Source organism: Scophthalmus maximus, chromosome 9 (genome assembly GCF_022379125.1).
Source record: "Scophthalmus maximus strain ysfricsl-2021 chromosome 9, ASM2237912v1, whole genome shotgun sequence".
Taxonomy (NCBI): domain Eukaryota; kingdom Metazoa; phylum Chordata; class Actinopteri; order Pleuronectiformes; family Scophthalmidae; genus Scophthalmus; species Scophthalmus maximus.
In genome coordinates this window covers 16,240,141-16,266,247 of record NC_061523.1, presented here as the reverse complement: position 1 = coordinate 16,266,247, position 26,107 = coordinate 16,240,141, and the positions used below count along the sequence as shown (strand labels likewise).

Here is a 26,107-nt window from a genome sequence, read left to right as displayed (position 1 = left end):
TCAAAACTGTTTATGCCGCAAATGTGCAAGGTGCTTAAATGGAGGCTGAGCAGAAACACAGCCAGTTGAATTGTAACCCTGAATCCCCCGTCTACACATGTCCATTAAGTCCTTTTTAAGACATCCCTCGGGGAGATGCATTTGAATGTTTGCCTGAATGCTTATTGTAAAGTTGAATCCCAGCTAAGCGTTAAAGAAGTTAATTGAAAAGAGTGTTGTTGGGAAAAAGACTGCATTACCTCTGCCACGACTCACTGCTTCCCCCTCTTCTTGTTGCTGCAGCCACTGAATGTCCCTAAACTGCATAGTAACAGAGAATAGTGATATTAAACCAGTTCAGGGTTATTTGATCTGAGGTGACCAATGACCACAAAGTACTTTTACAAGCCTCGACAACTATGAGTGCTTTAGATGATGATGATGATAGAGCTGCTTCCATGCAGTGAAGTAAGGACATTTTCCTGAACTTGTATGTGAGCTCGGGATATTGTCCGGAACTTTTCCTGCCATGCCTTACGTAAGATTTCCAGTGAACGTCAGAGTAAGCCCATGTGAGAACACAGGAGGAATATCTCCGGAGAATTCAAAGCGAGCGAGTGGGCGTTTTGAAACAAAAAACACTGCCTTTTCGCAATGAAATTATTGCCATGTACTGACTCCTTCAAACTCTACCCAGATGCCACAGATTGTACCAGAGATTTTCCTGCTGTTGCGAATGCGCCTGACTCAGACCAACCCTCTCTGCGTTTGTCATACATGAGAGGGAAACTCCAGAAAATGTACGTAAACTTGCGTCCAGACAGTTCATGTCTGAAAACTGCTTCAGGCTTGTTCACCATTATGTCTGCAGATGCAGGTGTTTCACTAGAGTTTGCTAAAAGAACACTACAAGAATAAATTTAAAGCATGTAAACACATTAATCCTTCCATAGCGTTGGCTATATCTTGCAAACTGCTGTGTTGGGCAAAGCTATAGCTCTGCAACAAATTGGTTCCTTTAAGTCACAAGCCCAGTAACTGTGTAATCAATATGACTAGACCCATAGTTCAAGAGCAAGGCAGTGCAAACAAATCTACACTGTAAAGTACTAACAAGAAAAAAAGGTAGTTAATCTGTTGTTAGGATTCAAAGCTGATTCAAAACAGTGGTAGTTCTCATACAGTTACCAAGGGCAGAAATGGCAGAACATGCTCCTTGAGAAATTAATGAAAACAAGTATTTTCATGTCAGCATTTTCCCCTTAATCCCTCCCGTCATTGATTTCCACATTAAGCAGACCTTTACACTAATATTGTTCCTAGACACTGCTCAAAGAGCTTATTGATTGCGGTGGACAGCCACAGATGCATCCTCAATCACTGATAGCGAAATGAAACATGTCCCTACGATCGCTGGATATCTAATTATATTTAGAGTTTGGAGTATGAGCAATGCGAAACAGACTGACAGAGGCAGACAGACCCTCTGGCCTTACATTTCAAGATAATGAAGTGAATCACTAGTGTATGAAGCAGGATAATGCAGTAGGTGTGTGTCAATAAAGGGTCTAAAATGGTTTGATTTATCAAATGTTAAATTAGTATAAAAAGGTTTTCAGGGATTGAAGTGATTTTCCTCTAGTAAAACCTAACTTCAGGTATCTGCTTATGTCAAGCCACGGGATATTAGCATTGTCTGCACACAGTCACAGTACAGTGGAAAAAAACTGATGGCTAACTGGGGGTAATTTGCAGTGAATCTCTCCATGCTGTTATTTCCTCCATGGTTGACTAGTTGATTATTGCCTTTGTCTGTTCTCCTCGTAGAGATGCCTGTCTGTGATTTATACTAATCACAAGAACATTATAGTTTATCTTTTGGAAGTATGACTTAAGAGTTGTAGTTTCAGGTCTAGGGCTGCCCTCTGTTCACATGCAGATGTCACATGCATTGGTTAAATGACCTTGCAGGCCTTCCTTCATCTTGGACACAACCCACATGATCTGGTTATTCTCCTCCTATGTAGACAAACATGTTCCACGGAGACCTTGATTCACTTAACACTGTCGGTCACCTGTTACATCAAATCTTCTCTATGAAGGCTTATTGAATTTGATTCAGAGGTGCCCATGTGTACCATATCCCTTAATATTAATATATCTCATATGCAATGTGCTTTAGAATAGAGGCTACTCAAAACAGACAAAAATAAACATGACATATACCAGAGTCCAATGCTGCATGTAAAGTGTAAAATGCATCACTTTGTAACACTAACATTCATCACACACTCGCATTACTCTCAGATACAGTACATCAAGACTGAAAAAAGAAATGTGAGGAGTGAACTGCAGTCTCCATGACAGCGAGAAACTGAAAGTGGGCGTTGATCTATTCACCAGGGATTGGCCTCCGCAGTGTGACCCTGATCAGTGGAATCCGAGGAACCAAGCTACTCGCCTCCGTTGGCCTGGACCTGAAGCCAGGCTCTGAGATGCCCTCTCCTCTGCTCAAGGCTACATCCTTCTTAAAGGCATATTAAGTTTGCATTATTAAGGAACACAGTCAACACAATTTTAGTCTCTTGCACGGCGTTTGGTGTGGAATACAGAAACCAGTGGGCAGTGTGTGGGATTGGATCTGCATACTGCACTTTCTGTCTTTCTGTGTGTAAGCATTATGTGGTTAAAACCTGCTCAACATATCAAAAATGTGTTGGTCCATAAGTAGGTCATAAAATGAGAGAAGATTGAACAGGACTGTGGATGTTTTTACTGCAAGCATGTACTATACGAGTGTGTGCATGTAGGTATTTAAGTCTACAGTATCTACTGTGTTTATATTTTTATTTACTGTTTTTTTCTTAGCAAAACACATCACTGGTATGTGTTGTACATACAGAACGTCTATATGCATTTTGTAAGTTTTACTATGAAAATGTTCTTTACTACAGTAACATGCACTAAATTTGTATATAATATATATATATATATATATATATATATATTTTTTTTTTACATTCAATATATTTGCATGAATGCTCTGCAGGGATCACTGTGGATGATGTGGAGCGCAATCAATATGTACCTAGTCTTGACCGTGAATAGTGATGGAGGATGCTGGAAGGACTACTTGGCGACCGAAGTGGGGTGATCAACAGGGGTGCATTTCGGCCCCCTGTTGAGGCGCAGTAGGAGGGTATGGAAAGGTGAATTTCTGGGTCTCAGGGCCCACAATACCGACCCCCCGGGGAGGGTAATCACCATGAGGCCAGCAACAGTCAGCACAGCAGTGGCCTCTCGTCACAAAGACACTCCTCTCCGGAGACATGGCTGCGCCTTTGTGCTCCCCCACACTCAGAGTGTGCCCCACTCCAGGGGGCTTGAGAGGCACCACAGGGTGCCCATTAAACCATTAGGAGTGTAGGACAGCCCTGACAACCTGATACACAAATACGCACACTCACATACAAATACACCAGTTCTGGAAATATACACAGGTACAGTATGTACACAACTGCCCTGAGATGACAAAAGCAAAGTATTGTTGACTTAACATCACTGCTCAAACGGTAGAACAGTCTATTATTTGTGTTTGCTCACGCTCTTGCTGGTTGGTTCTCACACACACACACACACACACACACACACACACACACACACACACACACACACACACACACACACACACACACACACACACACACACACACACATTATTTTGATAATTAAACGCTTACTGTGGCAACTGTTTACTGACAGTTTCAAAGGGCTTAAGGTTGTTTTATTGGCATAGTCATAATTAGAACATGGAATTATAATTATAATCCCTGCCAATGATCTTTTAAATAGTACATATATAGTTTGCCCAGTTGAAATTGAAAGTTAAAGGGAAGGTAATTTTTTTTCTTATTAAAGTATATTTTCTTCTTTTTTTAAATCCTTAACTGATGCAAATGTAACCGTCTAATACCTGTTCAATGGGTTAGTCTTCTCTGTTCACTAGCTTCAATAATAAGAAGATTGGTTATAGCTGGCTCTAAAGAGCAGGAAGACCTCCAGCCCACACAAAACACACGACCAGACTTATGAAAAGGAAAACCAGTTTATAAATGAAAATACCGTTTTGTAAATTCTGATAACAAAATAGCTTCACAGATTTATAACTCAAACAAAATACATTTAAAGGAAATGAGCAGTGTTTCCTTCCCACAGGGTCAGTGTCTGCCACAGTTGGGGTTGCTACAACTTATGTTTTTTCAGTTCCCATAAATAAAAAATAACCTGAGATCTCAGGAGGAAAAAAGTGCAAATAAAATTTAAAAAAACGGATTCTCCTTAGCTCGATTTCCACGTGGTTCCTGTCCTCCGAATGGCACAATCAGTCCACAAGATCGGTATCCAGGTGAGTTGATCCACCATCAGCATGACTGCAGACCCTGGACTGCAGACTCAGAAGCTCGCCGTCATCCACCAAAAAGAAATGTTCCCCCCCAAAGAAACTGCCTGCACACAAATGTGTACAGAGCAATTACATCACAGTCTGTTTTCACTTATAGTACCCCCACAACGCATTATATGAACTTGAATACATTAAATGAACTAACTGAACGATTTTGTTTCTCCATTTCAAAATGAACACTTTATACACGCACATCTCACAGTGCATACACAGTTTCGACACAATGCAACCGCAAAAATCACCTCGTGAGCTCTTTGTTGCGCTACAGCGGCAGCTATGTACATAGCGCTTAGCCTAGCCTGTCTTAGCCTAGCTAAGCCTAGTCGATCTTAGCCTAGCCTAGCTAAGCCTAGCCTATCTTAGCCTAGCCTATCTTAGCCTAGCTAAGCCTAGACTAGCTTCTAGCCCGCAAATCGCCGGACATTACCACAAACTCCTGACTGGTGTTGCTTTCATGACAGTCTTAAAATAAAGTAACACACAGCAAACTCACCAGGATTTCCACAATATCTAGGAGGAAAACCGCTCGACAGTTTCTCAGGTGGTGCTCGGCAGAAGCCATGCTGGGTTTCTCTTACGAAACAAAACAGCGGACAGCCAAGTCGCGCTACCTTTGCAGGTGATGCGTTCGAGGAACATCCGTAATGTCCTAAACTGGGCAAAGTGACCTGGGTTACACAAACAAAAAGGTAAACTCAACTCCAAGTTCAATGTTTAAAAAAAAAAAGAGCAACACAGCAAATGTGCAACAAGAAAAAGGAACAACAATTTCACCTCCGCAAAAAGAAGACACCTCGAATAGAGCAACACTTCACCAGAATGCTTGAAACGAAGGGGAAACCTGAAAAATGTAGAATATTTAGTATTAAATATAATATTAAGCCACATTTTTACATGCTGTTAAACATAAAATCTGCATCACTGCCCTTTAAAAACCTTCAAATTATATTTATTTTGGAGCGATATTTGAAAAAAAAAAAAAAAAAACCGTTCCGGAAGTGAACTGAAACGCCACAACCACATCCGGTTGCCATATATTTGGTTGCAGTCGCGTCCAAGCAATCACGAAGCACCTGGTGCCAGCATTGTGGAAAACACAGGGGCGTTTGTTTGACAACCTGTTGTTGAATTCAGTTTCTATCATCAGCCAAAGTATTTCATAGACAGTGTGGAGAGCGAGCTGACGGGTTGTGCACGTTGAAAAATCAAAATAAAACGGATTTGAAAGTTGCCCGAAAAAACTTTTCAGGAGGGAGAAAAAAGTAGAAGTTTGGACCAGCAGAGCTCAGGTGAAGCTTCAACAGTGGGATTTTATCAGCGAGGACTGTGAGCTGAGGTCGCCGCAAACACAACAACAGTGGACGTGGACTCGTGTGGATCTACAAAGGGTGAGTGCTGGAATTTTTTTTTTTTTGCGTGTTGTTTGTGTTTTGTTAGCCGCCGTGCTAACTCAGCTAATTGCTCTGAGACTTCTTCCACTAAACTTGTTGTTGTCGTCATTGTTGTTGTAGTGGATAACCTTCTCATCAACGGCGTCTGGTATAAGGCCCAGACTATGAGATAATCTCTGGATTAAGTTTTTTTTATTAGCATTAAGTTTTCATTTTGGCTGCTTGTGCATCAGACTGGTTTGATTATTGGTAGTTGTTGGTAGTTAAATAACACTTTTCACTTCCAAAGACAGTGAAATAGTCCTTCCCCAGCTGCAGTATTTTTTAACATTGAATATGACCAAGAATAACTTTAATTTTAATTGCAATGTACTTCTATTGCAAATTATGTAAGCTCTCGACTCATCAAAGCTTGCTAGTTGCACAGATGTTGGTGTAGCATACTGTCGGCAGTATGAGTGGTAAATATTCCACACCACAATAGTCCACTCCCTTCAGTTATGTGTATGAGGTCAGTCAAGAATAAAGAGTACACAACAGCAGAGGGATGAAAGCGTGGGAGGCTGTGTCTGTAATTAAAATTGTATGGCTTTAAGTTTCAGGAGCCTTTTGCTGCATTTTTCAGTGTCACCCCGTCTGTGTGGCCCCACTTTCAAACACATTCATACATAATTTGTTCTTTTCATCTTATATTTCCCTTGGTCTTTTATTTTCCTTAGATTTTATTTGACAAAATGTAATTATATAGGTTAAAGTAGTGATAGTGTACATGTTTACCCACAAAACAAAATTGAAACAGGTTTAAAATGCAGTAGCTGGTCATAAGACAGAATTTTGTTTCATTTTTAGTATATATTGTGTTCAGATCTCCACCTATAACTGTAACAAAAAATAAAAAAGTCAGGTCATTTAGCTAAAAGAATGAACAACAAAAAATGCCTACAAAAATGTGGCAAACTAGCTCAGCTTAATAATTCATGAATTATTTAAGATGCTGCTCGGTTCAAATGCTGAGGTGAAGTCAAAACGTCTGCTTGCATCAGCATGCAGGGCCACAGCTAGAGACTTGAGAATTAATAAAGTGAAAGCGTGACTGGTTGTAATCATGGACTGGAATATTTAGCATTTGACAGTTTACACATTGCATATGCAGGTAAAAAAGAAGAGCAGTCTGTATGGTTGAATTGTGTGAAAGTATCAGGAAAAAAATGACATAATTTGTGCCTTTTTAAAAAAATCCGGATGATCCGTCAGGGTTGCTGTGACCTTTGTACAAGGTGGATTTTCTTTTTTGTAGCAAAATTTGTGCAGATGCTAACAATGAGGAACGAGAGAACATCGTGTGTTGGCCACTCCTGTTTTGTTGTGTGTTTACCGCAGGCGGGAACATCTGTTGGCCAGTAAGCATCTGTGTGCGTGCATGTGTGAGGGTGTGTGTGTGTTTAAATACGGGATGGATGTGTTCCATCACATTGTGCTGCATAACAGCAGGTTTTACTGCTTATGTAGGTCATTGCATCATTATTACAAATGTCACAATCTTTGGTTATGTGGTCAATTCAACTTCCTTTTCTTGGTAAAATACTTTATTTTTGTCTTTTAAATCACCTGATATGATAACAAGAAAACAACAATCTTTGGTCAATACAATTACACAGGAAGACTGGATATTAAATCCAGGTGAAAGCATAAAAATGGAACATAAAAGTTTCTTAATGCAACAAAGGGGGCCGCTACATTGCTGAGTGGTAATTGTACACCTGTTGTGTAAATTAAGGGAATTTCCTTTCGGTGACACAAACAGAAAAACACGAGTCTGAATCAATACTGATGAACATATTCTGTGAGCTGGTATTCTGCGTGATGTAAAAACACAACAACTGGCTGTGGGCAGTTACAGACCATGATTTATAGCTGTGGGGAAATCCATCGCACTCTTTAGAAATGATGAATTGCATGCTGTATTCTTGGGAGTGAATTCATACACATGGGAGTGAGTTCATACATTAGTGTCATAGGCACTCCACACAGTACAAGTCAATAAGTTTTGCATGATTCCTCTTATACAGTATATACACTGTCTTTGGGACTCATCGGTAAAGTGCAGTTCAGCCGCAGCATGAGGCCTGTGGCGAGTTTTTCTGCTTAATTTGACTGGCCTCCTCCATCTCTGTCATCGGCGGGCTGTTTTTGGACTGGCTACCACATTATTAATAACGTTGATACTTTCTCATTTGGCCTGCCAGGGGAAATGAATTATTCTAATGGGCTTAATTCCACTGTGGCTCCAATTCCCCCTGCTTAGCATGTGGGGCAAGATGGATGAGATATGTGATTGAGTGCAACGGTGACATGGATGTAGCGATTAAATGTTCATAAGCTGCGATATATGAACGTGACTGAAGGATCTGTGTGTCGCATAGAAAAACATAAGCAACGTTTTCATCATGAGATGTTGTCGGGGGCAGGGAGCTGCTCAATGAGTAATCAAGTCAAAATGTAATGAATATCAATTAGCTCATATGAACAAGGTTTCCTATGGCCAAATTATCTTTTAAGTGTTCACTCATCTGTGGGAGGGTAGACAAGTCAGAGCTGTCTAAACAAAAACAAAGCTGTTGTTTATCATGACGAGTGCTCCTATTTTCACAAGCGTAGAGTCTCCATTTGATTCTTCCTCTCCTCTACCTCCAACCCTTTCCAGCCAGTATTTTGGTTCAGGAAAACTCTGCTCTTCCACACCCAACTCTGACAAATGTGCTGTGATTTATATAATAAAACCCTGCAACCAGTTGGCATGGTGCGATTTGGTGCAGAGCCATACTCTAACTGGAAACCAATGCTAACATGCTTGACTCTAATTGTGGTATCCAAAGCAACTGCACAAAAAGGTTTCTACTGTAGAATCGTGTTTGATTTGAGAAAAAAATAATATTGAGAGCATCATCTGTTATATTTTTCTTGCATACCTGTAATACCAGGTGAGTTTACATCCAGTTATGATGGAGTGCAGAATCTTAGGTGAGCGCTCTCTCTCCAAATGCCCTGTGGAATAGACACACACACACACACACACACACACACACACACACACTCTTTCCCTAATAGTGCTTGTGCATATGCAAAAGAAATCACTTCCCGCTTTGCCATCATGTCTCTGTACTGTATGTGTGTGAGTGTACTGTACACATCAGTGTGTCTTTCAAAAAAAAACAACTTTGAGTTATGAGCTTATAGATAACCAATATAGACATGGCCATTGTCAGCCAACCAAAAAAAATTAAGCAGAACTTTTTTTAACTTTACTCTTAATGTTTTTTTAAAATTAGATTTAATGTCAAGAGCAAACTGTTTTTAAGCCATCCTCTCAGAATATATGTTGTTTTGTTATCATTCATTCAGTTTAGTTTGCTCAGGGTCAGTTGGTATATTTCCTGTACTTGTGTTTAAACTCAGTAGCATGGTTCCAAGTGTCTGCATAATGACAGCTGATAGTATGGTGCTTTTGTTCTCTGTATTCTGATACTGCCACATAAAAGGCTAAAAGCCTGCTAAAGTAAAGTCATCACTTCCCACTGAGTAGACTTGCTGCTCTCCAGGGTAAAATCATTCCACTATGTCAAGTCGTCCTGTCCACTTGATGAAGACCTCTTCGACGGGTACAGGTAGCTGGGGACCCGCACGCATGGTGAGTCTGAGTGTGACGGAGGCAGCTGTCTTGTTCAGGCTCTGAGATAATGTATAATGTAATCTTCTGCCCACAGAATAACTCTCTGGCTTTTGTTTGATATTTACATTTCTGTTGCGTCGGCAGCATGGTTAGCATGCATTAGCTCAGAGGGATAACTTTGCTTATTTACTATATCGTGTTAACGTCAGCGACCACGTCACAAATGCATGTGAAGCACTTTGCACTGTCAAACCTTAATGCGATAATGATGACCGGAATGATATGACACATGTAGGCGAGGGACAGTGCCTGTCTGTTCTTGGAAACCTGTGTTGCTCCATCTGCTGCTGTTAGGCAACCAGCTGCCAGCCTCCCATCGGCCTAGCAACACTAGCCACAGCTACCCTGAAACCATGGAAACCGGCTCCCCTCAATGGGCTGTCCAGGATGAGTGACCCCCCCTTATTCTCCTTTCCTTCTTCTCATGCTCTATTGGTAGATAATGTTGTGAGTCTTTGAACTCATATTGCTCATCTTGCTCAAGATCTTCATTTCAAATGTTCCAAAGACAAAGGGTAATGCTGTACTGTATTATACAGTGTAATGTACATCACATGAAACATATGCACAGAGTCAATGTTGTGTGCCACTGGGAATGTATATGCTCTAACCAAGTGCACTTACATTACACTCCCACACTTTAGTGTCCCACTCGCTCACAAGCGCAATCCTTTGCAGACAGAAATTCCAGCCCTGCACACACAACTTTTTATACAAACTGTAGTTATATAGGAGGAACTATCCACTCAGTGACGGCCTCTCTTTTCTCTCAATCTGGAGAGATTGCTAATCAGCATTGAGAGCTTCAGGAACTCCCCCCAGCCCCCACACCTCCTCAATCCTCCTCCTCGCTAACAGATATTTCACACTCACTTCTCTAGTTCACTGTGGGCATTCACATCAAACAAGCAAACAGTGATTGAAACCATCGTCATACCCAGGTCATTGTCAGTAATATTAAGAGAATGGTCTCTATTTACTGTATATCTGTTCCTATATTTTAATCTACATGTGACTACAAACATCTGGACATGGCAAGGCTGTAAATGAAAAATAACCCCATACATTTTTACATTTATCATTTTTGATTTAGATATTTGATATAATTGCCAACATACATACTAAATTATGTAATTTATTAACCATGGTGAACTTTGGGATACTGTTACACATTAACACTTATGATATAATCATATTTCCTATGGTAGAACTTGCTTGAATCATTTATTTTGGATCACAACACTGCAATGTTAGTATAACATCGTGTTAAGATTATGATACATGATTGAACTATTACCCATCCCTCTATCCTAAAATTGAAAAAAGGTATGATGGTGCAACATCTGCGGGAGAGAGAGTGAGATACAGCTATCACTTTTTGCTTTTCCCTACAGCTGTCTGTAGTATGTCATCTACAGTTTCTGAGGTCTAGTGTCCAGCATGTTGGCCGTGGCTGACCCTGCGCTAAGCAGGACCAAAGCAGCATGGCAATGGAATCACAGCATGACTTGGCATGGCTCGTCTAAAACGGACTGATGTAGCCCAATGGAAAAAAAAACCTTACTACCATTCAGTCAGGGCAGAAATATTTAATCACAATTTAGTCAGTGATCAGTGGCAAAAGGCAAAACATCTGCTTTTACTTCACTGACTGTGGTGTTGCCAGAATTGCAATATGCTTAAAATGTTAAACCCACAGCTCAGATTTTTTTACCTTATGTCACTCGATGTTGAATGACTCTGTTTAACAGTTTAAGAGAACAAAACCCTCCAATATTAACTTGACAAAGCCGATCACCTGAATCTGACCTGACCAGAGACAAAATATTATGTCATCATTCAAGAATAAGTGTGATCTGCTCCTTTTTATAACATCTATGTATCTATACGTACTTCTTTTATTTCATGAAACTGATGACAGGGGCGATATAGTGTAGTCCTGTCATTCTGTGTTGGCCTGTACTTGCAAAGCTTTGTCCACAAATGTACACATGTGTTACTGATGAACAGCGGGCGGCGGAGATGCCTTCTTCTTGCCAGCTCACCCAGCAAGGCTGGCAGACTTTACTGCCTCTTGATAACACATGCTCAGCTCCCTGCTTCCCAATGTAAACACTTGGTGGCATTATGCTAATACAAGATCAGATTATTCCCAAATACCATCTTCTCGTTCTTTGTCTATAAAAACTGTAACTGAAATGATTAATATTCTGCCTCTTGTCACACTATCATCAATGTGCACTTAAGATGAATTTGTCTGTAATATTAGAGTTTTTAATGCTGAAGATCTTGACCTAGGAAGTCCACTCATGAGGTGCACAGGTGATGATATGGACATTTGGTTATGCATTCTAATAAGCAACAGCCAGTTTCTTTTTTTAAACTCCAGTAAAGACTGAATTCTGAAAGTCTACATACATACGTATTTACACAGTAAGACACAAAATAACATTTATCTTCCTCAAGAGAAATGTTAACTAGGTTCTAGAAAACATCCCGGTGTTAACTTTTAATCCTACGAAGTAAAGTACACTGAAAACAGATTATAGGCAACAAATTATAGTAGATTGTAATAATTAATAATGATGACAGTTGAAGAAATAAGGGATGGAAATTTTGAATTTTGGGAATTTGGTCAGCATTGAGGAGGGAAACAATAGATCTTTGAGTTTTTGAAAGAAACTGGGTTGATGAAGAGAATTTAGTTGGGTTTTTATTTTGTACTCTGGCCCACACTTCAGCATGGTGGATGGCAAGAATGCACCCTGAATGCTAGGTACCGCTCGTCATTAAACTAAAAGAAGAAGGAACAACAATGACAGTCCTGTTCACTGTGATATTGGCGACAGAATGTGGAGATTTTTTGAGTTTCAATGCTGATACCTTATGCCCAACAGGTTTATAGGTCTCCCTGGGCTGCTGGCTCCAGCTCGATTGGAAAAGCTGATAGGCAGTTGGCCAAGATATTGACATCCTGGTTCATTTGAGCTTGGAAACTGAGCTGTTAATGGGGATTTAAGCCACAGGTTTCCAAACTTGTGCATTATTCATCCCAACCACAAGTCCCACTATTGACAAGTGGAATCAACACCAAATTAAAGAGAACAGGGATAGTGGATGGGCTGGATATCCACAACGGTATAGTGCCGGTCTGAAGCCAAGAGACAAACTATCACCCATAGATTGAGGCCATTCATGATGTGTGGTTATTGAAATCGCACTATTCACATGATTGGCTGATTTGATGAATGCATTAATAAGCAGGTGTGCAGGTGTTTCTAATAAAGTTCTTGCTGATTACCAGTGCAGAAAACAAGATGACACAGATACTGCAGCATTTTCCAGCTCCAGCAGACCACATAGTGAACTTCTACATCCACACTCCCTTAACAAAACGTCCAATTATTGCAAGCAGTCAACCTATGAGTGCTTCCCTGCAGGGAGTTGAATATTTTGCCCCGTTTATTTGTTGTTTATTTTATAATCTGTCCTCTCCCTTCGTCTCTTTCCTCGGGCTCACATGAGTATTGAGGCCGTTTCTTCATCTTCGGCACGCTCACTCCATCCTCCCATCACATGCTGGTTGTCGAGGCATTTTATGTGTGGGGGTGTTACTGGTATACATATGTATGGAGGAGGAAACCTCCTTCACAAACTGTCATGTTTTCTCAGCAGAACAAATTGCTTTCATCAGATACCAGATCAGTTAAGCACTCCATCCCACCAATATGATAAGGTCAGTGATATTGATTATTTCCTGGACCCCTTTTCTTGTGGCCGTCAATCCAGCAGGATATTAAAGCTGCTCTTGTTGTTTTGACAGGGATAGACATCATAGACTACATCTTTTAAATATTCTGTTTTAGTTTAACAATGATATGTTTTGATATTACCTTGAATACGTGACACATCTCACACGTGATCACAGTCATGGATTTTATCAGATATTCGGAAGATATCTTCTTACATCTGTCCGCTCAGTTCTGCACAAAATTTCTCGTTAGACAGGCAGGGATCTGAGTCCTCATTAATGTTCCCTCAGGCTCTCTTGTTTATTGTATCCTTCTACGAATGCGGTACCGTGTTCCACCTCCTTATTTGCTGGTGCAGGAGTGGATGATGCAGGATGGTCGGCTCGAGGAAGAAATGTTTTCCCCACACAGCTGTTGTGGGGGGAGAAGGGCAGGGCGGGGGGGAGAAAGCATTTAGGCTGCAGAGGATTCATAAATATTGCATGTGGCCCCCGCCTGCCTCTCACTGCCTGCTTGATTACTTGACTGCATTGCTAACAGAGGTGAGTTCTGGTTGTCTGGCTCGTCCGCTCCCTGTTATGTAACGCCTGACTTCATCCACTGCAGTGAGGCAAGAGTTGGGATTCCCTCCTGCACATGGAAACAAGAAGTGGGGAAAAAAACGAGTGAGACGGATGGGAGGTAGAGAGAGAGAGAGAGAGGGAGGGAGGGAGGGAGTGAGAACAACATGCAGCACAAATAGAAAAAATAGGTTGTTGATAACAAGAAGTTTGGTGACGTGCAGAATGGAAGGAACATGCTAACCAAAATGCATTTAAACTGCAAACAACGATGGCATGATGCTCACAAAAACAGGAACAATAAGAAATGAGAATGGTGGGATTCTTCTGGAAATGGGATTTCTGTTGTTCACTGTTTAAGTGGCCGAGTGATCCACATAACGAAAACGATATAGTGAGTAAATTAGTCAAGAAAGGGGAAATGAGTCGTACACCCAGGGTTTCCTCCTCTCCTGAGGGAATGACTTTGCTTTTCAGGACTGCAAATTTAATAAGTTGAGATTTTTAATTACTGAAGCGATTCCAGTTGGAACGTGCAAAGAAATAATAAAACCAAAATGTACTGCAGTTGCATAACACTCCATGCTGGTTGTTTGGGCGTCTCTTGAATGAATCTAAGTTCAAATAGATGGCAGAATTAATTGTTGATGTCCCTCGTCTGTAAGATTTGATGACATTTATTTAAATAGCAATGTGGCTGATATGTGTTATGCTGTTGAGAAATACACACAATGCTACACTGAGAATAGAGTAGAGACTGACACAAGATCAGTTCATAGTATCTGCCGAAAAAAAATATACACATCGGGTTAACACAAGCATCTCAAAGGTGCTGGGACAAATGAAATGGGTCTCACATTCTGAAGAAAACAAGAAAATGATGTAACATCTTTCTTTTGATTGGTGTGGATGAGTGACTGAAAAGATGGAAGAGAGTGAGGGTGTGACCTCACGGTGGCTGCGATTTGAACCCACAATATCAAAGCAGATGATTTGTTTCTGATCCTATTCTCTTATGTAAGACTCGCAGCCAATCAGACTCCAGACTCGTGTACAATGTTTATTGGTTTTCTCCAGTTATCATGTCAGTTAATACTGAATTTGTTGGACACAAACCCCCCCCCCCAAAAAAGCCTTTACATGACAGGAAAAAAGTAGAATTGAAAGGAATTTAATGTCACTGATTTTTATTGCCTTTCTCCATTATGACATTACATATTACTCACAATGAGGTTAGTGCATGGGGAACATATTTACACTTCTGTACCCATTACTTGGTACAGAAGGGTAAATAAATGCACCACACTTTTGTTTATAGGCATATATTCAGTATATTTCTCATTCCCCATCACATATATTAAAATATTTAAATAGACTTACATTATTAATTCTTTGGTACAAAGATCTAACATCTCTGCAATAAACATCAAACATCAAGCATCCATTGTCAGAGATGCAGAGATTCTTGGCAAGCAACATCTTTCACTGACATTTAATAATCCTCAAGGGAGAACTGCATCAATAATGAACCAGAGATGCCACCCTCTCCAGACTTAAATGTCAATAGACCAGAATACAATACAGCCACTTGTAATTTATTATAATTGTAAGTTTTGTGCAAAGTAAATGGTAAATGAACTGCATTTATACACCACTTCTCTAGTCTTTTTGACCACTCAAAGCACTTAACAGCACACAAGTCACCCATTCACACGCATTCACACAGCATGTAACATCCGCCCTAATAACTAAATAACTTTTGCCTTTACTGATTACCAAGCTGGCTGGAGATGGTTACCATGATTAATATTATACCTGCGTAACATCAACAGGTTAAGTATGTGCCTTATGTACAGCCTGACTTGGCCACTAGCAAGGCTGCAGACTCTTGTCATGGTTAAGCATTTTTGGGACATATAATAATATATTGAATTTATAAAGTGCATCAGTTCACGCCTGGCATCAGAAAGAGTTTCCACATGCGTCATGAGTGACCACTTGTGATCACATCTCACTTCCCTGCTCTACGTGCTAATATACACGTACATGCGTTGTTGTTCTTAGCCAGTCTGACAGACGGGTTGGTGTCAGTGTTTTGTGTGCGTGCGTGCGTGTGTGAGAGGGATAAGGATGAGGAGGGGCTGAGTGGATCAGTGCACAGTGCAAAGCTCCACAGTGAAATAAGATACGAAGCCCAGACCACCTCTGCATCTTGGGTGCGTCAACACCTGTACTTGGATCTGTCCACTTGTGAATTGCTCACCAGAGATTTTAATGGCAGTTTCTAGGTATGGTCTATAGGTTATAGATATCTGATTAAATGACTGTTTTTAATGTGTGGAAAGTGCTTCAATTTCTCTCCTGTTTATCCGATGTGACTGTAAATACCCTTAGATCAAGGTTTTGTGTCAGCTCTGTAACTGTACACTTATTATTTCATTTCAAATTCAGTTTGATGTACTAGTAGAGTACAGATACATTACTTTTAAGTTTATTTTTCAGTAATCACAAGTAGGTCCAGCTCCCTTCTCTGATAAACAATCTGCATTGAATCCAACTATAGCTAATAAGCAGGAGGTGTCACCCCAGCTGTACTGTTCCTCTAATGGGGGAGCAGCAACGTCTGATGCTATTTGCGGTGGATGTTATCAATGTGTGTGTGTCTGCGTGTGCGTGTGTGTGTCTCTTTCCCATCTTTTCTGCCTGTCCCTGGTGCTCTGATGTTCTGGTAGTGCTGATAAGCAGAGGTGCGAGACACTTTCCGTTCAGGGTAATCTGTTGAGAACCAAGCTTCTGCCTTTTCTTTGCCAACCAGGGGCACACAGGGAGGATGATGGAATAGAGGTTGTTACAGGGACAAATGGCAGTAAACTCAATTTGGATCCTCGGCTTGCAGCAGGCACTTGGGTCTACAACAGGCTACAACAGGGTTAGCAGCAGTGCATTTCATTAAATTTCATCAGTCTGTCATCCTGATAACCTTTTTCCTCTATCAGCTCGAGGCGTGCAGGAGATTTGTCAGCTTGTGTCTTTGACTGTTGTCACCTGATGACACAGTAAATGATTCCTAATTTGTCTACAACACAGAGCAGAGGAAGAGAAGTAAATGAGTGCTGCAGCTGCTCCTTGAGGTTTCTGCAGCAGCCATTCAATGAAATTCTCGCTGTCTTTGTCTTATAAAAGCATCACTATCTCTTGGAAGCTGCACTTGACACAGCTGAACAATAATTTGTATGCAAAATGGAGCAAACCAACTTGTTTAATAATTGGAGTGATTTCATGCAATGACTTCTTGACTGGCAGGTGGAAAATTGTTTTCTGTATAACAACTCTTGTGACAACCCTGTAAGAAAAGGGTCACTTAAGGCAACAAGACACATGCGTTACATCTGTGTTATGCTCCTCCTTAATGGAATGGAAAGAATATAAACGATATCTGGATTTGAAATGGATTTAGTGTTCAGCTTTGACGTAAGACTGGTCAAACGAATGATTGGTACACATCCTCTCTTGTTATCCTTGTGTTCCTGTCTGTGTCCCCCTACCTCCTCGTGTGTGTGTGTGTGTGTGTGTGTGTGTGTGTGTGGCGGCGGCAGGTGGAGTTAAATCATGTACACCTGGAGCAGCAGCGCAGCTGGGCACAATCAGCCAGCTAAGTGCTCGTCTGACTCACGGCTCATGTTTATCCAGGTCAGGTGTTTTCTAGAGAAGTGTTTCTGTTGTTCACGGTTAACCACGGTCTCTTTTGTGCTCAGGATCCGGACGCCCGCCTGCTGCTCCCTGTGTTTCATGTGGAGCCTCACCATCACTACGCCATCCTGCGTGTTTCTGCCTGTTATTTCACATTTAACCCTCTAACCAACCTTCCACCCGGTCTGTGTCTGCATTCTGGGGTCCAACCTTCAACTAACCAGAACTAAAAGGTAACACTCCAAAAATATAGTCATGCAGGGGTTTTAAATAGCCCTAGTATCAATATTTTTTTAAGTAACTTAAGATTTTATGGCTGATATGTAAAGTTTAAATGAATTAAGTAAATTAATATATTAATAGACGATAACAAAGACGGATAGAACTACAAGGAGACTGGGAACTCGTCAGCCTGCTCTGGTAGTGATAAAGGGTAATGAGTTATAGCATTCACAGGTACATGGTGCTCACATATATCACAGCTCCATCAGCTCTGTATGATTCATGACAGATTATAGCAGACTGATCTCACTCAACATCCCTGCACACCGGAGTGGCAATGGCGTTACTTGATGTGTGTGTATGTGTTTGTGGCTGTGTGCGTACGCGCACGAGACATCACACCATCGAGATTTGCATTTGCTCTTTCTGCAGGCTTCATGAAAACGTGTTAGTCTGGCCACGTGGGTGTAGAATCACTGATTGGTCAGTGAGTGAAAGAAACGAGAGAGGGAAAGGGAGAAAGAGACCCCACCGAGGGAAAGTGGCTGCTCCTCACATCACCATCACCAGGCAGTCTCAGTTAATAAATTGGACTGTTCCATGCTAATGAACGGAGTCCAGATATGAGCCAGAGGAAATGAAGGGAGCAGGGGGATGTCAGACTACATGAACAATGAAGTAGCTCATATCAGGGCATATATTACAGAGGCCTATTAGTTCTCCTGTCTCTGTTGGCAATAGGAGTAATGATGCAGTCTCCTAAGACCAAATGGATGCCTATTCTATGTCACACTCCAAGGGTTCAGAGCCAGTTTGTTGTAGAATTGTACAATGGTCTGCAGTAACCAGCAAATACCAAGTTTGCTCTTACACTTCTGAATAATGACATGACTCTGACTTTTTCAAGATCATTCTACATCTGAGTTCGTCAGATTTGTCATATTGAGATTAAAAACAACTATCCATCCCTCGTCCATCATGATGCAGACTCTTTGTAGTTTTCTTATACATGGTCCTTATTAGTGTTCAAAGGTTTAGATGAAGACACGTCTGCACAATGGCAGCACTCTGGACAGAAAATCTGAATTTGCAGCTGCAGTCCTAAGTGCTGTTGATGTTAGAAGACAAACTAGTGTGAGTTCGGATCATTTACTTATTTTCATAATATCTGTACATTATGAAGAAAAATCTACATTACTTCATGTACAGCCCTTAAACTTGAATGCACTATCCAGCACTCCATTGATTATAAAATACATTTCTGAAGCTAATCACAATGGTACATCTTGTAGGACTTGCAGGAAAATGTTATTATTATTTAGAAATAGTTGTCACGTGTTATTTGTTTGTAATCTAATTAAAGATTGGAGATTCAGCAACATTTGCATTGACATAACCTCTTAGTTTTTTATAAATAAAACTACATTTATGAACATTAAAAGTAAGGAGTTTGGTTAATATCCTAATATCTTTATTCATGAAATAAATTCACAAAACCTTCAGTATTCTTGTTGTTTTTTCAATTGTGCTCTGCAGTAGTATTAGCAGTCAATTTGACTTTTTCCTTTCATTTTTTGCCTATTCTCTGCGTCGTTTTCACGCCCTTCATTCACATCATACGTGACGTGCACTGTGTGCAACAATCAGAGCAAAGTGATCATCGAAAACCCCTCATTAAAGACGGCAGAGACTGTGAGGAAGAGGACTGACCTTATGAACAGAGCACAATAGGTTAACAGTGTCATGTCATCATTCAGATCATTCAGTCTCGGCTTTTCATAGCTGTGGCAGACTTGCCAGGTAATTACTACCTCATGTCACGTCCCCTGTCCACACATGAAGACCGTATAGGGCTGGAGGGTTCTTATTCCACCCATTAAAAGGAGTGTTGTTTTTTTTGTACTTGCCTAATAAGATAAAGACATGTTTGATCTTGTACAGCCTGCAGTTCTCCTCACTGGAAGGAATCCTGAGGTCCTTTGGTCTTGATGTGTGATCGTGTGCCATAGCCCAAATGCAATTTCTTCTCTGGGGAAAAGAGATTTGAAAACTCTCAACTAAAAATAATCTCAAGGTCAGCCTCTCAGAAAAAAGATTAAAATTGATCTACCCGTGATGTTGCTGAGCCAAGGCAACGATCATACAGACAGGGAAGAATCACAGCAGTGCAGCAATTTCCAGGTAGCTTTTCAAATCCAGAGATCGATTTATTAGATAGAATAAGCCCTGTAAGCCCGTGCACCAGCCTCAACTCTGAGGCTATTAAGGTTATATCCCACCTCAATATGTTGGTGTCCACAGATCGGAAAGATGCCGGGTATGAGTCTATGCTTATGTGTTCCTCCAGGGAGAAAGCTTTTCAAACTTGAATGCAGCACAGATGATTCCCAGTTCTACACCACCAATTATTACAGATTCTGCCAACAAAGATCTACTTCCCAGAACCCAGTCTTCTATATAATTGTGATGGCCAGTCAGTGTAACCACAGAGTCAGTTAATGGGACAAAGAAGAAAGTCTGACACATTTTAAAAGTATATCTTAATATAAACATTTTATTCAGTGCATTTTTGTGTATACAACAAATAATAAACAACTGGAAGTTATCAGACAGCCACAATGTCTGCCTGTATATGTTGTTTTATCAGATTTAGCCTGGTAGTTTGGAACACATGTTCCAACATGAGTTAATATACATAGCCTACATCATGCAGCTCTAGACCAGAATTTCCCTGCTTTCTCCCATGCAACAGATAGGTTTACCTAATACAAACCCCCTCTGGAGGAAACCAAGAAAAGAAAGCCTCCCAGAAGCCTGTACCAGAAAGAAGTTATGTAGCTGAAGGGAAGGGTACATAGCCCACAAAAAGGGTCCTTTTTGTTCATAAGTGTTTGTACATGCCCTGTGCAAGAAAGGGAAGATGTTCATTTTAGTATGTTTTTTTTTCTTCACTTTTACAAATATGACGTGTCCTATAAAATGTTAAGCCACCTAAAAGTCCACAGTATTCTTTTTCTTTAAATATAGAAAATATTGTCACCACAATAAGTTACTCAAACACATAACAAGCATCCTGGGAAGGGGCTTGTTGCACCATATTGCTATGGTGAACTGTATTAGTCAATAGAAGTCGACAAAAAAGGATGGCAGTGGGGTTGAAGCATGACACAAGCACAGAGGGGAAAAAACAGATCACGAGGACAAAAGACGAGAGACATCATGAACACAGTGGTAACAGAAGGGAATGGGGACACAGAGTCATCGTTTCAGACCTCGGCCATTGAGCACATCAGCAAAAAGCACAACATCAAGCACGCTGCCAACTTTAAAGTGTTTAAAATCACTTCCTTTGTCCATTGTTCCTCTTTGCCCCTCAAAATCTTTGCTTTCTTTCATAAAAAAAATGTACATTGAAAAAATTCCAGCTTTGCCTTTATTCGGACTTGGTTTTCAGTGGCTTAAAGGGACACTCTGACGTTCTGTCTTTGGTTTGCTGGAACCCCTTTCAATGACGAAACGGCAACAAAAATACGGAACAATGCCAAGGGAAGAGAACAATAGGGGACAAAAACAAAACCAGTTATCAAATAATAAGCTCTCTGTTAATTCAGAAAATTAGCATAAAACAAGGTGCAGTTGTGGTATCTCTGGGGAAAAAACTGCAAGAGAGCCACACTGTCCCCTTATATTTCAGGTCAGCTGAACATAGGCTTCATTTTCCCATGCTTAGAGAGCTCAGTCTCTGAGCGTGTGCACTAGGATGCAGGAGAGCTACCGTCTGGTTGGCCACAGTCCCAGCAACTCTTGACTGTGCCACACCAGGGAGTTTATAGGCTTTGTATTCACAGAAGCAGGAAAGAGACAGAGATCAGGGCTTGTACTGTACCTCTGCAGCCTGGTAGACCAGCACCATTACTGGTTACCCTGAACGCCTACATGCCTAACTTCCTGTCCCTGTCTGACTGATGCACGAGTGCTTGGTGTCCACACGAAATTAAGAAAAATAAAAAGTGAGATTAAGATGAGCTAACTGGTATGCAAGCATCACCAAAAGAGAGTGACCAAGGCAATAAATTAATCTCAAGGCCAAAAACAATTATAATTTGTTTTCAACTCCAGAGTGGTTAATGTGCCATTTTAAGTTTCTTCATTTTTCATACTATTTTCAGACGGAAACAATGATTGACCAGGATGGTGCCTAACTGTTTTTTTTATTATTATAAAGATGGTGTGTGGGTGTTTTGTGTGTTGTCGTAACCAGTCCTTGAACCGCTGATCGGTGAAAGGAGTCTGCTTAGATTCACGCTCTGCTGGAGGTAAGGTTTCTTGGTTCGGCCACAGGCCTGGATATTGGTAACCGGGCTACGTCGACTCATTCTGGCTCACGGCTTTGCCTCCGTTGAGCACGGCCGAGGCACTCCGACTCTTGGTGGGTGTGCCGCTGCCGGAGCGGGAGAACTCTGTCAAGTCATGCAGGGATGGTTCTCTGTACATGGCCACTGTGGAAACACGAGAGAAGTATGAATCAGACAAATTGACTTTTAATAAGGCAAACCACAACAAATATAAAAAAGAACACTTTATATTTATATTTATACTGTAGTGTAGCTATGGCAATAAAATGTGTATATATAAGTGGCTCTCTGTTTTGGTTATTAGAGCAGGTCCTGTGATAGTATAATGAGATTTCACAAATGTTTCCCTGCAAACTGCTGACAGCAGACCTGCTAGGTGCTGAAGTATAAGAAAAAAATCGCACATTATAGCACAGCATTATAAATTCAGGAGTTGCTTAAGCTTTGCTATGTATGCAGCACGGGTTCAATCTGCATATCAGCAGTTGCTTTTCAGAAGAAATCCGTAATCTGAGGTTCACAGTCTTTGGTTTCAGGATCTGGTCAACGGCCTTCTGCCTAGAATGCTATTTGATGTTCGTTCCTAAGGGAATCTGCGGCTGAAACAGCAAACCTAGTCCCTCAGACAGTTCACTTAGCCCAGCATTTTTTGTTAGTGCTGCAATCCAGAGACCATCCCTGTGTATACATGTCAATCAATGGCAGAACTTCTTTGAGAAACTGCTGATGATTGGTACCAGTCTTGTTGGTGACAGGATTGAACAGTTACAATGGTGGAAGACTGATCTCAGGGTCAAGGTATCGCCTCCACCACAACACAAAAAACATTAATTCCTCGTACCAACCACAATTGTGGTCATTTTTCCACAGTCCTCCCCACCGGTCTCATTGTGTCTCAGTGAAAGACGGGGGAAGACGGAATGAGAGGCTGTTGGCTGAGACTCACAGACTGGAACTAGAGGAGGAATGGCTATAGTGAGGAATGGCTGGAGGAGATGCCACTGCCAGTGTAGAGACAGCTTCTCCTTTATTTCTATGCCTTTATCTCTTCGCCTCACACCGTGCTTTCGAGACAGTTAGTTTGTGCACAGCTGGAATTGAATCATGCAAATACTGTGCAGAACTGGATAATTTAAACTTTGTGTAAATGATAACTTGCATCCTTGGTATTACAACAAAAGTATTTATTTAATTAATCTCATTTGCTTTTGGTACCAGCCTATATGTATCCTTGTAATTTTCTCAGCATAAAGCAAGGCATTTGCTCTTAAGTATGTCTAAGACCCCCTGGATGGCCTGTTAAATGAAAGTGAAGAGCTATTATACTGATCTCGGAGGGCAGGCATGGATGCTTAATAAGATGCTGGCTGAAGGAGCTCGACCAAAACTGCAAAAAGGGGCTGCATCACATCGAAAAATAAGTAAAGAATAAAAATAAAAATAAATAAAGAATTATATCTACCAGTTTAATCAATGTTGAATACCTGAATGAGGCCTCGCATATGCTGCATTACTAAAATAGTTTTCACACTATTTCTACTGTCTTTGGCATGAAGATGGTGTATCTGGCCAGACATATTTCATCTTTTGATATATGTTTTGTGGCTTGATCTCTACTCAAAATGAAAGATTGGAATGATCTACATTGACCTCTTGACTGAGGAGGATGTTTTTCTAAATTCAACCGTACCACAAAATGATATAAAACTGTACTGTCCTTATAATTATGTCTGTTCTGAAAAAGAACTTTCATATAATTTGATGTAAGAACATCCAGATGCATTTCTGTTAATTCAAGTCAAAAATAATTTTCTTTCTTTGTCATAAGAAATTGAAAATAGTACATTTGTTAAAATGTCCATTCTATAGATTACAGTAAAACACTGATTAGAAAGTGACTTGGAAAACACTTGACCAATACACCCAATTCTCAATCATTGTGTGATAAAATACATAACAATTGGATAGACCAGCCCGACCACCTAATCATCATTTCACCAAATGTAGACTCCAGTATTAACTCAGCAGTGCTAGCAGGTGTGTTAATGTGTGCGCACAAAAAAAAAGAACGCAGTGGAACTGTTAAAAGAGCCTCGTGTGACAGATCCACACTTTATTTGACAATCAACAATCTAAAAAAAAAGTCCTATTTTTGTCATTGTTTGATTATTTGGCACTGCAAGCCTTTCATTTCTTACCAAGAGAAAGGAGGGAAAAAAAAAGAAAACCCTCACTCTCTCTGTGTCTCCTCTCTTTTGACAGATAAATCTGTGTCTTGTTGAAGATGAAATGACTGTGGCCTTTTCAACAGAGAGAACAGAACCAGATCTCCACCTCTCTACCCTGTTACTACCACACATACTGTAGTTTGGGTGGGAGAGATTCTCTGTGGCTTCACATTATAAAAAAAGAAATCCAGCGTGCTACTATTCACAGCATTGAAACAATTTGTTCTCGCTTCTTCTGGTCTCACACAATGGCTTGGCCTCATTCTGCACTGTACCTGCAGTGGAGTGTGACCAGCTCGAGGAAGCCACTGTATAGGTCTACGCCAGCACCTCGAAGGAGAATTAAATAGCAGAGCCGTCATCCTTCGATTGGTCTGCTTTGCAAAGGTGGAATAGGAGCCAGAATATGCACTCACTACCTGTCTTTTATCCATTCCTGACACAATGATTTCTTTCATGTTTCATATGAAGGACTGATGGAAACACCATAGCTGCTTTCAGATATGCACTGAAGTTGGGACATTGTCCTGAACTTCTTTTGAGGGGATGTATGTGAGAACACAAATCTTTGCAGAAGTTTCTCCTGCCAGTCCCTAGGTATAATCTCCGGAGAATGTCCGAGTGAGCCCATGTGAGAATACAGCCGGAGAATTCAGAGTGAGCACTTGTTGCTCATTGTGTTGATGACTGGAAACTTAAACACTGCTTTCGGAATTATCTGAGACTCCTACGTGAGCTACTCAGATGCCATAGAATGTTCCAGAGACTTTACTGCTGTTGTGACGAACTAGTACTGGTCAAGCAAAAACTGGGCCTTGTTGAACAGTAAAATGTGAAAGAGGATATGGAGAGGCTTACCCTTCAGAGGTTTGGGAAGGAAGTGGGCTGCTGGCTTGTTCTTCTTGACATGGTTCCCCTTCATGATTTCTCCTTCCTTGTTCAGGCCGAGGTACCAGCCCCTGCCCGACTGCTGCTGCCGGTATATCATCGAAGAGTATGTCACATAGTAGTTCTCGAACACCGACTCCTTGAATTTGCACTCTGGTGTAAAGTGTTCCTGGGGGGAAAAGGAGAAGCAGACGGTGTCTTGTAGTTGTTTGACAACAATTCACAAGATCTCATGAGTCTTTGACATCCTGTTATGAAGAGAAGCAGCAGTTCATTACTGAAGAGTCCATAACGGTAATAATAACGGTACATTGCGCTGCATTTCAAGCGCACACTCGTGCACAAACAGGGCAACGCAGCTACCTCAAGGCTCAATCCCCTCCTTAAAGAGTTTTGTCTCTGGAGAATCTTCCAAATCTATTAATTCCATTTACTGTAGTGAATAATGCAGCACTTTATAGCATTGATAACAGCGATATGACAGATGCAGAGGAGCATTAATAAAACATACACGCAAGATGAAGACTATATTCTCATTTTGCTCCTAGCTGTTAATTATGTATGGACAGTTCATCATATTTCAGAGTTTAATCCTGGTTTAATTACTGACACTTTAAATTACAAAAAAATATTGAAATGCTGTCATGAAGTGGCTTTACTATATTTATAAAGTTGGTTTCAGCCACGCATTGAAGTCCAGACATTTTCCCTAACTTCTCTGGGGGAGGGGGGGGCTGTAGGTTAGAGTGTGTGTGTGTGTGTGTGTGTGTGTGTGTGTGTGTGTGTGTGTGTGTGTGTGTGTGTGTGTGTGTGTGTGTGTGTGTGTGTGTGTGTGTGTGTGTGTGTGTGT

The 26,107-nt window shown here is 40.9% G+C and overlaps 2 protein-coding genes and 1 long non-coding RNA gene across 10 annotated transcripts in view; 1 reads left to right on the top strand and 2 right to left on the bottom strand.

Annotated features, from left to right (window-relative positions):
- Positions 1-3,773: 3,773 nt before the first annotated feature.
- On the bottom strand, positions 3,774-5,388 carry LOC118319204. 2 transcript variants are annotated; one of them, XR_004795911.2, is made up of 3 exons: positions 5,216-5,388; positions 4,935-5,109; positions 3,774-4,485 (listed from the first exon to the last, which is right to left on the bottom strand). It is a non-coding gene; the product is annotated as an uncharacterized LOC118319204 (long non-coding RNA). The 2 variants fall into 2 exon arrangements; XR_004795912.2 differs by having other exon boundaries at positions 4,935-5,090.
- A 142-nt stretch (positions 5,389-5,530) lies between these two features.
- f9a (coagulation factor IXa) overlaps positions 5,531-26,107 on the top strand; it is a 109,276-nt gene continuing 88,699 nt past the window's right edge. The window contains exon 1 of the mRNA XM_047334446.1: positions 5,531-5,829. The gene's annotated coding sequence lies outside the window, so the exon portion shown is untranslated. The remainder of the gene's footprint in view (positions 5,830-26,107) is intronic.
- Positions 20,312-26,107, bottom strand: part of fgf13a (fibroblast growth factor 13a) — an 81,466-nt gene continuing 75,670 nt past the window's right edge. For all 7 annotated transcript variants that reach the window (XM_035649391.2, XM_035649390.2, XM_035649394.2 and 4 more), the window contains 2 exons: positions 25,228-25,426; positions 20,312-22,285 (listed from right to left, as the gene is read on the bottom strand). In XM_035649391.2, coding sequence (XP_035505284.1) covers positions 22,149-22,285; positions 25,228-25,426 — 336 coding nt within the window. In that variant the 3' untranslated portion in view covers positions 20,312-22,148. The remainder of the gene's footprint in view (positions 22,286-25,227; positions 25,427-26,107) is intronic.